This window comes from Anas acuta, chromosome 2 (genome assembly GCF_963932015.1).
Source record: "Anas acuta chromosome 2, bAnaAcu1.1, whole genome shotgun sequence".
Taxonomy (NCBI): domain Eukaryota; kingdom Metazoa; phylum Chordata; class Aves; order Anseriformes; family Anatidae; genus Anas; species Anas acuta.
The window spans coordinates 144,372,758-144,388,026 of record NC_088980.1 but is presented as its reverse complement, the minus strand read 5'-3'; the positions used below and the strand labels follow the sequence as shown (position 1 = coordinate 144,388,026).

The 15,269-nt window shown below is 39.7% G+C and overlaps 1 protein-coding gene across 7 annotated transcripts in view; it reads left to right on the top strand.

Moving 5' to 3' along the window:
* Window positions 1-15,269, top strand: part of SAMD12 (sterile alpha motif domain containing 12) — a 169,820-nt gene that overhangs the window by 42,575 nt on the left and 111,976 nt on the right. For 6 of the 7 annotated variants that reach the window (XR_011093173.1, XR_011093172.1, XM_068672548.1 and 3 more), the window contains one exon: window positions 1,948-2,077. Coding sequence is in view for 5 of the 7 variants with exons in the window: in XM_068672548.1 (XP_068528649.1) it covers window positions 1,948-2,077 (130 nt within the window). In the remaining 2 variants the exon portion in view is untranslated. The remainder of the gene's footprint in view (window positions 1-1,947; window positions 2,078-15,269) is intronic. The other variant, XM_068672546.1, reaches the window with a different exon arrangement.

The window sequence follows — 15,269 nt, the reverse complement described above, 5'->3', positions numbered from 1 at the left end:
CAGAAAAACTTGTCTTGAACCTTCCACAACACCCAGGGAGCTGGAGGGATCAGTATTTTGCATGCACAGCAAGGGAACAAAGAGACTTTGAAACCCAGCATTTTTGTATGTTTTAAAAAAACGATCTGCAAAGGTGAATTGTTTGATTAAATGATATGTGACATTACATGTGAAAGTGCAGTTGACTTAGTTTATAGGTAGAACATTCATAAATCATTACTGTTTGTCCAGATAATCTGATACAACCTGGAACACAAACTTAGATCTCACTTGTGGATTTGAAGGCTTCAAAGGCTGCAACTATTGCCGTTTGTGTGCAGAGTTTTCCTTACATTACAACTGGTTCAGGCTGCTCTTTGATCTAAATAGCCTCAGATTTTAGCTGAGAAGCCTCATCTACTGGTGATGCTTCTTGGTTCTTGGTGACCTTTGCTGATGTGACTAATTTGTCATGCTTTTTCCAGTGAGAGCTCAGGTTGTCTATGTCCCTTTTGTTATTGGAGTGCTGGAGGTGGGTGAGGAGGAGACTGTCTGTATATACAGTAGTAAGAGAGCACTGAGATGTAGGTTAGGGTAATTGAAAGTTGATAATTGGGAAATGGGGAGCAGCTATCCCATACTGCCTTTTTCTGCCTTGTAGTACTGACTGTAGTCATGTAGTTCTCTATAATTTTTCATATATATAAATTCAGTAACTTTCTTCTAGACTAGCCAGCCCTGCACCTGCTAGATACCATGGCTAACGTTGCTGTGTATGAGAAGAGCTATAGTTTGGGAAAGGTCTGACCGAGGCTCTAACGTGCTTCTGCTGTGAAAAGTGAGAGCCTGAACCTAGCCCCAAGCAGGGATCAGTTGTTCAGGGGTGCTGGATTGCACTGGCTTTGAACTTTTCACAGGGCTGCAACCACTATCTGTTAAACAGTAAGGAAGAAATTGTTCCCCAGGCCAGGACCTGAAGTTCAAGCTGGCTTTGTGTTAGGACTTTTCAGTTCTGTTATCTGTCAGTTGGCCATAATCTGGACCTTTTATGACAGTGGAAATCACACAGGTCTGATGAAGAGCAAAAACAGGCTTTTTTTTTTTTCAGTCTGTTTTTTATCTTGAAACTCACTGTATTTAAAAAAAAAAAAAAAAAAAGCAAAGTCTGGACCCTTCTTACCAAATGTAGTATTGTTATTTTGAGCAAAATGTCGCCTTGATATGTCTATCTCAGAAGTGTTTGCAGATAACAGATTCTCTACCCCTAATTACACTCAGTAGTTCCAAACTAACTTCAAATACAAGAACATGACAAAACTTATGAAAAACTGTACCCTGGTAGGTTGCAATTGAGATGGAGAGCTACAGAGAGACAAAAGGAGCTCTCAGTGGAGTTAGAAGAGGACAGTCCTTAAAATGATTCACAGAAACAATTAAACCTCTGTTTGTGGATATAAGGAATATGTACCAAAAAAAATAATAAAGGATTATTGTAATGAAAATACATTTACTGTGTTTACCATGTTAATAGACAATAATGGGAAACTTAAGTACTGATTTTTTTTCCTTTCAAAAAGTAGCATTGACCTGTTAGTCATAGACATTGGCTTTCTGGTGATTTTTGCAAAGCATGTGGAAGAATCTGATCCTTCATGATCAAAATCTTTTCAGAAAGAGTTTTGAACTGTTGCTTAAGGAAGACATGGCACAGTACGTTTTTGTGATGCATGGAACATACATGCAGTGCATAAAACTGTTAAAATACCTTTAATTTTGTGTGATACCTGCTATGATGCATTTGAGTAGTAGGGTCATGTGTAATGTGCTGGTGACTTGGATATCTGCCAGCAACAGCAGCTCCCGTCTAGCATTTATTATTTTAATACTGTATATGGGATGTTAGCATAAAATTCCCAAAGCTTGTGTGTGCACTAAACATCATTCCTCTTTTTCATTCTGCTTTTCTAGTCTGGGACTGTGAAGCTGACCAAGCCTGTGGCATTATGGACCCAGCAGGATGTCTGCAAATGGCTGAAGAAACATTGCCCTAATCAGTATCAAATCTACAGTGAGTCATTCAAACAGCATGACATAACTGGTAAAGTATGCACTATCAGAAATATTTTACTTAGTTAAAATGTCATAAATTGTTTTATGTTGTTGTTAATAGATCGTGACTGTACACTGAGGGCTTTTTGTTGACTGGATGACTCAAGAGCTGCAAGATCTAGAGCGGGGGGACAATAACAGTGTCCACTGCCTGTGGTGAATAGCTGATTTTTCCTAGCTGTCTTAAATACTTATTTCAGATTATTCAAGGTTTAATATAATGAGAAGTTAGTCTGCATGTGCGTAAAGGCCACACCCTGTTCATTCCAAATCAAACCCCTAGACATTAAGAAACGCCTCATGAGGAAAAATATAAATGATTTTTTTTTTTTTCATTGACATGTTCCACCTTAAGGAGTTCATATCTTTCTGGCCTTTTTTTTTTTTTAATTACATTTAGATTTGTTAATGTGTAGGCTGGGAAGCGAGCCCAAGTGATCCCCACCCTAGGACTGAATCAGTTTCAACACAGAAAGTTTGTTTCTAATGCATATTTCATTAACTTTGTTCAAGAAAATGTGCGATCAGAGGAGATTTTTACATCTTTTCCAGAACTTTGTGGTTGCTTAACTTAAAGTTAGTAGTTTTCTAGTATCAATCTGAACTATTATTTGCTGCTAGTGAAGCTGTTTTCTGCCCCAAGTCTGTAGCTGGAGTAGACAGTTGTTCTTTTTCTTGTGTTTTTTCCTTTATTGGATAGAGGGCTTCCCACTTTCACATATTTTCTTTGGCTAGTCTAAAAAATACTTGTTTTGTCATAGTTTCTCCTCCAAATACCCGGAAGACCTCCAAATCCTCAACACTTGGTATTTTGTCTGCAAACAATATATTAAAAAGCGTCATTGTATTTTTATTTTCCTATTTACTTTAGAAGTTGATATTGATTTTTTTGATCTGCTTGACTTTTTAACTCCTTTTCAGTTTCTGGTAGTAGTATTTTACTTGGCCACTTTGAACTGACATCCGTTTAGCTGAGTAAATGGATTAATACAAATACAAATGCAACTGGGAGTTAAATAACATTTTTGCTTGTATCCCAGGAAGTAATTAGTCTGTAAAAAGTCTAATGTGGGACACTAATTTGTTCTCTGAAGTGGTAGTATACAAAACTTGGAAATGGCATTCAGCCAGTTAATATAAAGCAGCGATTTCAGTTCTACGTGCAAACCTCAGTCTAACAATAACGTATTGTTAACTCATACATGTTTTAATCTGTGTCTCTTTGTATATGTGCACTTGTGGTGTTTCATTTTTTCCATTAATTCCCATTTTTGTTATTTCCTTTTTGATAATGAGTGATTGCAAACATGGCAAACTGAACTACTCATCTTCGATTGTTGTGTAGCCATGAATACACACATGGGGTAATATGTGAGAGGTGGTTTGTGTCACCTTGGTAAATGTTGAGATTTAGTACGTAATCACTGCCTATTTCCTCTAAGTCATCTGTTTCTCAATATCTCGAATAAAGTCCTTAGAAGTGTAGTCTATCTCCACCCATGTATACGTGGGTGACTGCTTCCAGAGAGCTACCAGAAAACTTTTAAATGAAGGTCTTTCTTTTCATTTTTTTCTACTACCATTTTACTACTACCATGTCTCTTTTTAGAATTTAGGCGCTGTGAGCCGAAGTTGAAGAAAAAAATGTTTTCATTTCAATTTAAACGTACATGGAAATCATGTAGTTTCATTGTAGATGGTTGAAACTTTAAACTTTATAGACCTCTATGAAAAAGGAGAATCAAGATCAATCTTTCTTACTTTACTCAAAAGAGGTATAAGGAAAATATTAATATGAGTGTTAGAAAGTAAGTCTGCAATAAAGAAAAGAACTGCATTTGATCTTCATGGGTCCCTTCCAACTCGGGATATTTGTGATAACAGAAGAAATGTGATAATATTTGCATGGATTTTACAAGTTATCGTGATAATATTATGAGTGAAAACAGTAACTCAGGAGGATACTTCCAGTGTTGTTGGTCCCATGCCTCAAAGTACTTGACATATTTTAATAAAGGGGCAGAACACTAACTTTTTGGCTCAAGAAAAGCAGAATGCGAAATGAGCATGAAAACTGCTATGAAGATTAAGCCAAGATAGTGTAAATGTTTCCAGATATGGCTATGGAAAAGTAATGTGATTGTTGAAAATCTCTCAGGAATTAAGTTGACTTTACAGGCTTCTTTGATATGGAAAAATACGATGAAAGGGACTCGAAGAAAATGACAAGAAAAGGATTTTTAAGCTTTATTTGAAGATAAAATCTAAGGCATGGTCGTAAGCCAGGAAAAAAACTCTTGGACAAACATATCTAGATGTTGTCACCTTAACCATAGGTGTTGAAAAGTGTGGCGTTTTGAGTACCTGGGGACTGTTAGTTACTGATTATAGTTTATTGGTTTGAGGGCAAAAAATTTGAAACAAAATGTCCTTTGTAGAGGATTTATGTTTATAGCACTCTTGACAAAAAGCAGCTGCAGATGCATGAGGAAAAAAAAATAATGTTAGTATACCTAACAAGGATAAAGAAAATGATATTTATATTAACATTTATATTGCCATAATGTTGTGGGGCGGTGTACTCTCATCAGATTTGCACCAAATTGTGGGTTGATGCATTCAAGACTGAGGCTGCCACTGACAGGGACTTAGGCTTAAGGAGTGAGCCAACAGGATCCATATGAAATTCAACAAGGACAAATGTGGAGTTTTATATCTGGGAAGACAAAACCCCTAGCACCCCATAAAGGCTGGGGCTGACTGGCTGGGGAAGCTGTGTTGAAGAGGACCTGTGGTCCTGATAGACAGGGAAAAAAAAATAAAAATGATAAAAAAATAAAATAACAGAATTCTGGGTAGTATTAACAGGTGCACAGCCAGCAGATCAAGGACAGTGGTTATTGTACTTCACGCGTTTTAAACTCCAGTTCTTGGACCTCCAGTGCTGAAAAGGCATTGACAAAATGGAGTGAGCTCAGGTGAGGACCACCAAGATGCTCAAGGCTCGAGCACTTTCAATGTGAGCAGGGCCATCAGGGAGTTGGGCTTGTTCGGGTAGGGTGAGGGGACTAGCAGCAGCTCCCAGCATGTGGAAGGATGTTATCATAAAGATGGGGCCAGGTTCATCACAGAGATGTATGAGAGTCACTATATGTAAGTTGAAGTGAGAGGTTAAGACTGAATATGTTAAGGAACTTTTCCCCTATAGCTGGGCATTGGAACAGGTTGCTCGAAGAGGTTGTGCAGTCTCCGCCCTGGGAGAGTTTCAAGCCCCAGCTGGAAAAAGCCTTGAGAAAAGCGATCTGATCTCATATCTGACCCCACTCAGAGCAGGATTACAAATGTGCTGAGGTCCCTTCCAACCTGAGTTCTCTGGTGATGCTACAATTTGCTGAGTGCATACAGATCACCTCAGAACCAATTAAATGCATTCTGCAGCCAGTTAGGGAGGATTAAATACAGAAAGGTCCAATAAGAAGTTAGAAGATGTTTTTAATACACAAAAACTGATTTGGTGAGTGGAGCATCTGGTTGATATACTCAGCAAAAGGCCAGAGGTCAATTGCATTGTGTTTGGCCCAAGACAGGACCAAAACAATGTGAAAGACTAACTCTGAGCAAGATCTAAGGCACGTGATAAGAATTACCAATGGTAGGAAAAAAAGAAGACAATAAGAAGAGCAAAACAAGGATGCCAGTGGCCTGTACAACCAAGAAAAGAATGTAATGGTATGACCTTGACACTAGAGGCTCTACAACTGGTGGTGACTTTTACAGCAGCATGAGGGAGCATAAAAAGTTGTTCTGACTGCACAGCCCATTATACCTGCTTTATACAAACATAATCCATGGAACAAAACTGAGAAATGTACCTTGTTTTTGGTGTTTGGATGCGGCTTTGAATTTGCAAGGCAGCAGTGCTTTTAAATGACTAGGGAGTTCTTGAGAGATGAATTGTTCTTTGACAGCCTTATCCTGTGCCATTGAAACAAATGAAGATTTTTGCCATGTCTCAAAATTAATAGGAGCAAGGCTGGGCATAGAATGACTAAGGAATAACCATTTGGGGGAAAATGGTTCATTGGCAAAGTAATAAAGATGATGCCTAATTAACTACTTATTCATGTGTGATTTGTTGAAAGAAAGGAAGGAAGGAAAGAAACCCTGCTTCACCTCTTGTTTTTACACCCTGTTCCCCAGTGTGCTAATGCATGTCTTCAGAGCATGAGGTTTTAATGCTATGATCATTAAACAAACCTCATTCTGTCAAAGTAATACCCAAGAGGTACCTTGGTCCAAGGAAAGGAATTTGATAGGAGGTACTTGAAAGGACTCAAGCCTTTTTAAATTAAACTTTTAAGGAGGAAGGGAACAGGACTCGAGAAAACCTCTTTTTAGTTTTAGAAGGGACCAGAATTTATGAATATTCATTAAATACCAAATGGCACCTCAGAAAATGAAATATGAACTGCTAGTGAAAACCTACAAATGGCTGTAGAATCTGGCTAATTCTATAACCTCTAAAGGTGCTTTCATTAAATCAACTACTTTGCCTTATATTTTTATGAAATTCATATAAAAATACTGCTTTTAAAATCAGAAATGATTTTTTTTTTCATTTAAATAATATGTTTGCAAAACATAATGGGTTTATCATGACGACTGAAATACTTAGGTTGTGAGCACATTGGTAAAAGGATGGCCTTGTGGTTTTAAATGCTACACTGGAATTTAGAGAAGTCTTGGCTCTATTTCAGGTTATTCTGGTATTAGGCAGCATACTGAATCCTAAGGATCTAAGTTATTCTATTCATACAGAGAAGAGCATCCTTTTTATTATCACAGTGCTGCCAGGTACGTTTCCAGGATATATAGTTAGGTTATACTCTGTTTCACACAACTCAGTTAAGTTTTGTGCTACAACCAGTGAAATGTCATAGGGGCAAGAGATCTGAAGGGGGATGCAGAAGGCCTGGGTCTCATTCCTATCTCAGTTTCAAGGCTCGGTGGGTATGAAGGGTGATGACAAACAGGTAGCTTTATTCCGCATGTTGTGATCTCCTAATCAAGATCCCCATAAACATTTTGGTGTCTATACAACAGGGATAAATGTATTGGTGTTTTTAAATAAATGTATTTTGATATGTGAATAAGAGATGTGTAAGAGCTACTTGAGTCTTCCTGGTAACAGGTTCTTTTATCGTGGAATCACAGAATGGTTTGGGTTGGAAGTGACCATAAAGATCACCCAGTTCCAACTCCCTGCCATGGGCCCGGACACCTCCCACCACACCAGGCTGCCCAAAGCCCCATCCAGCCTGGCCTTGAACACCTCCGCAACCTGGTCCAGTGCCTCACCACCCTCAGAGTACAGAATTTCTTTGTCATGTCTAATCCAAATCTCCCTCCTCTTAGTTTGAAGCCGTTACCCCTTATCCTATCCCTACACTCCCTGACAAGGAATCCCTCCCCAGCTTTCCTGTAGGCCCTCCTTTAGGTACTGGCAGGCTGCTGTAAAGTCTCCCTGGAGCCTTCCCTTCTCCAGGCTGAACAACCCCAACTCCCTCAGCCTGTCTTCACAGGAGAAGTGCTCCAGCCCCTCGATCATCCTTGTAGCCCTTCTCTAGACTCATTCCAACAGGGCTGAATGCAGTACTCCAGGTGGAAGTACTTTTCATTTGAAACCACTTCTCTATTGCTGTTCCTTCCCTTGAGAAACAATTGCAACTTTGCCATCCTTCATCCTTCCATGATTGTTAAGTATCACATCAACTGAAAATATCTTTTGTGCTGGTTGCACATTGTACCTAACGTGAGGCCTAGTGCAAGAAGCAAAATAACAGCCTCTGCATGGTGACCTCAGTAGGATTTCACCCCTGATGCTTCCCTGTCTGTGGTACCTGACACCTGGCCCTCCAGAATCTTCTCACAAATCCTACTATAGTTTCAGTGCAGAAGATGACATAAACTGGCACATTTTCTTGGCTTCTTTTATTGTATATTGTTTTACTTTCCTGTATAAAATGATTACAACCTACCCTCCGGGTTATTATTGGTTGAGGATTGGTTTTATGATCAGATGTAGGACTGGTTCCAAGTAAAGAAGGTCTTGGGTCAAGGCAAGGTGTTGTTGGAAGTACTTTGACCTCCTGTAAAATATTATTTCAGTTCTGTTTACTATGGTCTTCTGGTTGGTTCCAAATCTGTGGCAGGTTTTGAGCATTCCTTAGTGCTCTCAGGTATCTCAGAAGGCACCTAATTTATTCCCAGAAAAAGAAAAGAAAAGAAAGTGTTTTTTAATAGAAACAAAAAAGGACCTTAATTGTGTCCAAATGTAGGGTATTTCAAATAAAATATTAATTATCTTCTTTTTTTTGCATGTGGCAGTTCTGTTCAGCACAACAGACCTCTTCTCCCAAGCAGTGTCCTGATAGTGGTTTGTAAAGCAGCTTCCATCTCTGTGAAGCTTTTCTCTTCTCTGTGATGCAAGGGGTAAGCCAGCCTTGCCCACAGTCCTTTCTGCCACTTTTCCTTGCTCTGTGAAGTCTTAGCAACGCTGTTGGCTGGCAGGCTGTCAAATCAATCCCGACTGCTTCCATCTGCAGTTTAAAAAATAAAACGAAATTGCTGCTTCACACTGCAGAAAGCTTTTATTCTGCTCTCCCACTATAAGGTCAGTCTTATTTGCAACATGCTTCATGGAGCTGTGATGCTAGTGTTGGAAAATCTGAGGGACTAAAGAGTTTTTTCCTATTTCATACTTGGCTGCTTTCAAACTTTTAACATGTGGAACACATCAAAGAGTGACGGCTTTGGGATAAGGCTACTTTTTGCATAATATGTGGCAAAAGTCTAACTGTGGAGAATAGTATTGGAAGTATTTTAACGCAACCCTGTGTTTATATAGCTTTGTATGTATTTAATTGAAAGAAGTTGGATGGGCCCGGTAGTTGGAAAGTGGGGCTTTTTTTTATCTTTTCCTTTTTTATTTATTTTTTTAAACTGTTATTGATAAAATAACGGTTTGCATGGAAGTAATCTTTTCTCATGTCTCAACAGTGACGCCTGGGTCAGGCTTTTCACTTAGATTATAGCTCATGTAATGTGTAGGGAACTCCCAGAAGACAAAATTGTAGCGGCTCATTAAAGACCTAGTACTACCAGGAAAGCTCCCTGCAGTTGAGATGGGGGTGGTGAGGCACCTAAATTACAACTTCCAGGAAGTGTTCAAGTAGTGCTCTGATTTTAAAATACTTAATTATTTGCTGAGAAATTGTTTTTTCTGCGTGCAAAATCGTCTGTGGAGTAGTATAGCAGAAAGTCTTCTCTCTTGAGATTTAAAAAACAAAACAAAAAAAAAGAGGCTGAAGCAGGAGACTATTTTCTAACTAGCTGCCATGACAAAGTCTTTATTGCTAAGCCAACTTGCTGCTGGTGCACAAGGGAACCAGCCCCTATTTGTGTACGCAGCACTTGAGTCAATTAGTCGTGAAGTGGAGCTATCTTCTCTTCGTGCACAAAGCAGTAGGGAGCGTCCAATTCCATTATTTTTTACATGAAATCATGTGTGGAGGAAGTTGTATTACTGTGTTATGTTTAACAGGAAGGAGAACTTGCCGAAGGGCTACTGAGACATTTTTGGTCTTTCCTGCCAATGACATATTAATGTTACCGCTTCTTTATCTGCTAAATTTGGAATTAAGGATTTCCATACTCCTCACCCATTATCAGATGTGAGAACTGCTGTGCGAGTAGTTGATGAATGTTTTACACTGTTTCCTGTCTTACTTGATATTTCTTGGATCTGGTTACTTTGCTAGGGAATGTTCACTCTGCTTGTAACTACCTGGGACAATTTCTTATGGTTTCAATAAATGATTCCTCTACAGCATACTCAGAATTGAATTGCACTCTAGCTGCCTCTTTTTCTTTATTCTGCTACTCTGTAAGAATTCACTAAAAGCCATGGTAGCCCCATTTGCTGTAGTTTTTACTCCTACCTGATGTATAACAGAATGCAAGTAACGTTTGAATTCTGGTCCTTGAGCTTCAGATTTGAAATTCCCCATCTTAGCTTTAAAGAAGTTGTTCTGTACCTTTAGAGTATAAGTATTTAGGTGACAGGAGCAAGTATATTGCTCTTCATCTGAAGTAGTGTTTACTTGTACTTACTCCTCAGTACTTATTTCTCAAGAGCTGTCAGATGTTGGGGAATTAACGTTTCATAATTACATGCAAAAATAATTGGATTATTTCTTCCCTCTAACACATTTTTCCCCCATTTTTAATTTAGTCTCGTTCTATTTGTTTTAGTCAACTTCTGCTAACTAGAGATCATACCATCTTTTACCTTTCTTCTTAAAAAGACCTTTGTTACCCATTCCTTGTAAATTGGATCCGCTCTATCCCCTAAGGAAACACTGATTCACATCAGTATCATGTAAAACTTGCTGAAAGAACCTCTCACCTTGGCAGCCAGTTTCAAAATCAATTTCTGTTTCTTACTCAGAGGGGAGCTAAAAATCTGAATTAGGTAAGATACAGACAGCTGTATCAAATGTCTTAGCAAAACCTATTTCAGGAATTCTTGAACCATATTGTAAAGCCTTGTGATATTTCCTAGCTTGCCGATAAGGCTGCACGGTGTGTCTGCAAGAACTGAACGCTGATTGTGATCCATTGACAGAACCGAAAAGCTTAGAAGCTGGTGATTTAGCCTGTGGGTGCTTACGCTGTCTATCTTAGGTGACTCAGACATCCAACTTAAGTGTGATTCAGAAGACCAAGGGTGAGTGAGTAAATTGCTAAATAATCAGTGGTGAAGAGGCAAGGCATGCCACCAAACAGAATAATCTAGTGGGCTTAGAGAAATGGGTAATGAAAACACCCCTTTTATATTCATGCTGTTTCTTTTGTGCACTTTCACTTGTTTGGGGAGGAAAAAAAGACCCCACTGCAATACCCTTGACAAGTTCTTGACAAAGCATGTTTATCAACTATTTTTTCTTTAGGTGCCTTAGATAAGCAATGACTACTTTAATAATATCTTTAATGTTTTGCCGAATATTGAAGCTCTACCCTTTCATTTTATTTATCAGGAGGTTCTCTTTGTACAGGTTTTTGGAGCTATCACCAGTTGTTAGTGATCAGATTATTACTTGACCATGTCCCTTGATCATTAGACTGTGCAGTCACATTATCTAGAAGCTAGGCAGGGAGAAGCACTGTTATTACCTAGAGATCTCCACTGAGCAGTGTGAAACCATAGGAAGTAACATCGTTAACTCTGAGTGTGCTTCTTTATTTCCCTCTTTTATTTCCCCACTCAGTTAATACTAATGAACTGCTTCAATATGGTGCATAACAGCTTGGAGTCTTCCACTGAAACAAAGCATGGAGTCCTTAGTTTGCAACTGGTCATGAAATATTTAGGCTTTCCTATGAATTGTGCTGATTCCAAGTATTTTGCCCTGACCACAGTCTCGTTAAGCTATAATTCTGTACTGCTTTTAAAAATTTCTGCTGTATCTGTTGAGTCTGGACCTTCCTTACCTAGCTAGGTTAAACTGTTGGTCAGTACCTCTGGGTTCTCATTTACTGCAAAGTTATCTTTTTTTCTGCAGCATTTTGGAAGTTGAGATTCCCACTCTGTTTGGAACTGGGACAAAAATGGGAGGTATTGGATGATCTTCTTTCAGATTACTTGTGCTATTGCTTGGGAAAGGAGTATTTATCTTCTTGCTGCGCAGACATGAAGTCAATTTTATGGCTCAGTTGTAGGTAAGGAAAACTTAGATGGGGAAAACTTCAGTGATTAAGTGGAGGAGTTGTTAGAGGACCTTACAATTCTTCACTTTGAAGAAGGGAATTAATTTGCTGCTTAGTGGGTGTGTGTTTGTGATATCAGTGAGCAGCTAGAGCTGATTCGTTTTATTTTAGTTTGTTACTTGCCAGCATGTGCTATTCATGATACGGGGATTTAGTCTTAACGTAATCTTATAATTATTTGGCAGTGTTCCCTGGTCTAATAACAAAGCTAACCTAATGGTGAAACACAGAAGAAAGCTTTCCTGAAATCCCAAACCTGGAGGAAGCCACATCCAAGAGTTTGGCTTCTGTTTTGTGACAGAAACAAGCGAGTGCGTAGTTAATCTCACACATCCGATCTGTCTGTAATTTGTGGTATTCCTCCTTTCACCTCAGACTTTGACCATTACCTAATCCCCTGTGACTATTCCCTAGACAGGAGCCTTCAGACAATTATGCTGTGATTCCAGGTTCTCTGCTGTCTCTATCTTTTATATATATATATATATATGTAGCCAGCAAATCCAGTCTTCCACTGTATCTCTCACAAATAGCTTAATTTTTATCCTCAGTTTTGCTCTCTGTTGTGCTTCCTCATGTTGTCAACAATGGTTCTGTGCCCAGATTTCCCCCAGTGTTACTGGGTGAAGGGAAATAGCCATGCGTAATCTTCAGTACATCCCAAGTGCATCTCAGCTGATGTTTAAAAAGAAGTAGAAATGCACTTGGGAAGGCAGTGGGGTTTTTACCTCCTTCTCTCCCACTGTGAAATGTAGTAGAAACACTTTTTTTTTTTTCCCTGTAGTTAGTAAAGACCTCGGCAGCTCATTGATATGTAGTGCAATAATTCTTTGTTCCTCAGGGGGGAGCTTGCACACCAGCTAAATAACTGATATCCAGCCTCTGGGTCAGGCTTCCGGTAGGCTGTATTTTCAGCAACTTTGTGATGCTGTATTGGGAACCTGCTATCCAGTCTGAGGCAAAATTACAGCAGCAGCTCTAAGTACCTACAGTTGGCTTTATCCCAACAAAATATCAGCATTCGGGTAAGTCAGTGACAGCTACACCCTGCCTGTGTAGGACAAGGCAGTCCTTACCCCCAGTTTTCAGTCTCTTCTGATTAATTTGTAGACTGTTGCTCATGAGGTTCTAATTTTTTCATGTCCATCTTCGAAAACGATTCAGTTCTTGGAAATATTATCCCAGCCAGCTGAGCCTTTTACAGAGAACAAAGAGACTGGAGGAAGAAGCACTCTTCTCTTCCCTACCTCCCCCGTATTCTACTCAAAGTAAAATCCAAAGCTGCTTTTTTCTGAACAGCTCAAGTGCTGAAGCAGCTGGCCTCTGAAAGTCAAGATTTGCCAAGGGAATAGCCTTCAGTAAAAAGAAGAGCCTCCCAGCGGTCCAGGGAAAATTATTGTTTGATTTGATATAGTTAATTGAACAGGTTGAACAGTCTGACAGGGTCTGGTACGGTGCATCTGATGCTGAGCTTTATCCTCATTATTGCAGAGTACACAGCAGAGGGAGGTCACAAATACCTGGCTCCTTCAGCAAAGATGTAAGGACCTGGTGTTTTCCTCTTGAATTCAGTTGAAGGAGCTCTCAGAGCAGAAAAAAAAAAAGAGGCTGGATCCCATCCAAGCCTTTACTGCATTTAGGAATTGACTTTCAGCCCTTTGCCCAACAAGGATCTGTGCACCCTGTGAAGTGTTTATCTGAGTCCTCAGGTCTCAGCAGTGATCAACACTTACCCGATGCAGGAGCAGGCTTACTGTCCTCCTGCGTGCAGTCAGGAGGACTGCTGGCTTCTGAAGAAGGGGAATCCAGTGCGAGAAACCTGAGCCTTTTTATTGATTTTTGTTATCTGCGACCAGGAGCCCTGCAGGTATAAAAACAAGCCTAGACATACACACAAAGTAGGTTCTTACTAAGGCATTTTGGTCTGCAGCATGGACACCTAAATTAATCCGTGGACCTTCTTAAGCAGTCATGCCTTCAGTGTATCTTTTTAAAGTAATAATAATAGTTCCTTCCCTCCCCCCGGGTTTCATTAACCTTACTGAGCCTAGAAGTACTTATCGGAGGCCAACTCTGTTAAACTGCAATCAGCATTAAGTGGTTAACCTCAGATAAAACTTGGGAACTCCTGTTCTAATGGCTTACTATTAATTGCAGCTACTATCTAACATGGTCCTGTATGGGAGTGCATGTATTTGAAGGCTGTGTTGCTGCTGAAAAACAGGTCACTGAAGTCCATTCTGCTGTGGATTTTAGTCATTCAGGATTACCTTGCTGCGTGTTTACAGCAGAAGCAGGGTTAAAGGATGGCATACAAAAATGATGTGAGAATGTGAGCTATCCCATAGAAGTCTTGAGAATCTCAGGAGCCTGTACAGACCTCACCCAATTCTCCAACAGCTCTGCTTGAAGCACAGAGGAACTCCTCCCCATCAGCTTGGTAAGAGAAGCCTCCAGCTTTCACAGACTAAAAATGTCGCTTCTTAATCACTGACTGAAAAAAAAAAAAACAAACACAAATGCTCCCCAAAGGGGAATTCGAGGTTCTGTTCAGTGAAATGCAGAACAGTGATACTCTTGAGGAAATGTGTATCCTTTGTCACTGTGCCATGTATTTAAGACAGGCCGTCAATGTAATCCCTGTCCTGTCAATTGTTCTGACAGGGCACCTGCATTTCCCTCTGCCGTGATTAGAGGAAGATCTTCTGCCGAACTGTTTGATAGTCCAAACAGGTTTATGTATATAAACCTCAGTCGCCATCCATGCAGGTTTTGTTGGGTGCAGCTAATCGCAGCATTGAGATGACTTACTTGTTCACAGGTCAAAATTACCACATCCTGGAGTTATTTAGGTTGGAAGGGTCCACTTGAAATCATCTAGTCCACTCTCTTGCTCAAGCAGGGTCAGCTGGAGCAGATTGTCCAGGACTGTGTCCAGTAGGGTTTAGAATCATCTGCACAGATGGTCTATTTGGTCAAGGTTTTCCTTGACTATAATTTTCAGCGTACACTTTTTAATGTTTATTTTGCATAGGCTGCATAGATTTTTATCTCTTAGCACATGTTCTTGACCTAAATATAACAGCTCAGAACCTGAAGATGGATTAGTAGGGTTATTCAAAAAACAGTGCCAAATGTGGAACAATCCCAAGTGGCTTATAAGGAAATGTTTGTTACGTGTTCTAATTTTTTTGTTGCTGTTGTTAAGTATAAACACTGTCTGGAGAAATGCCAGGAATGTGACGATCTGTTGTGAGCAAATCTATAAAGTGCTGCGATCCAATCTGTTGTCAGGCACTGGTTAAACTGCAGTGCTAAAATGCCTGTGTCCATCGGCTTGTGAACGTTAGACA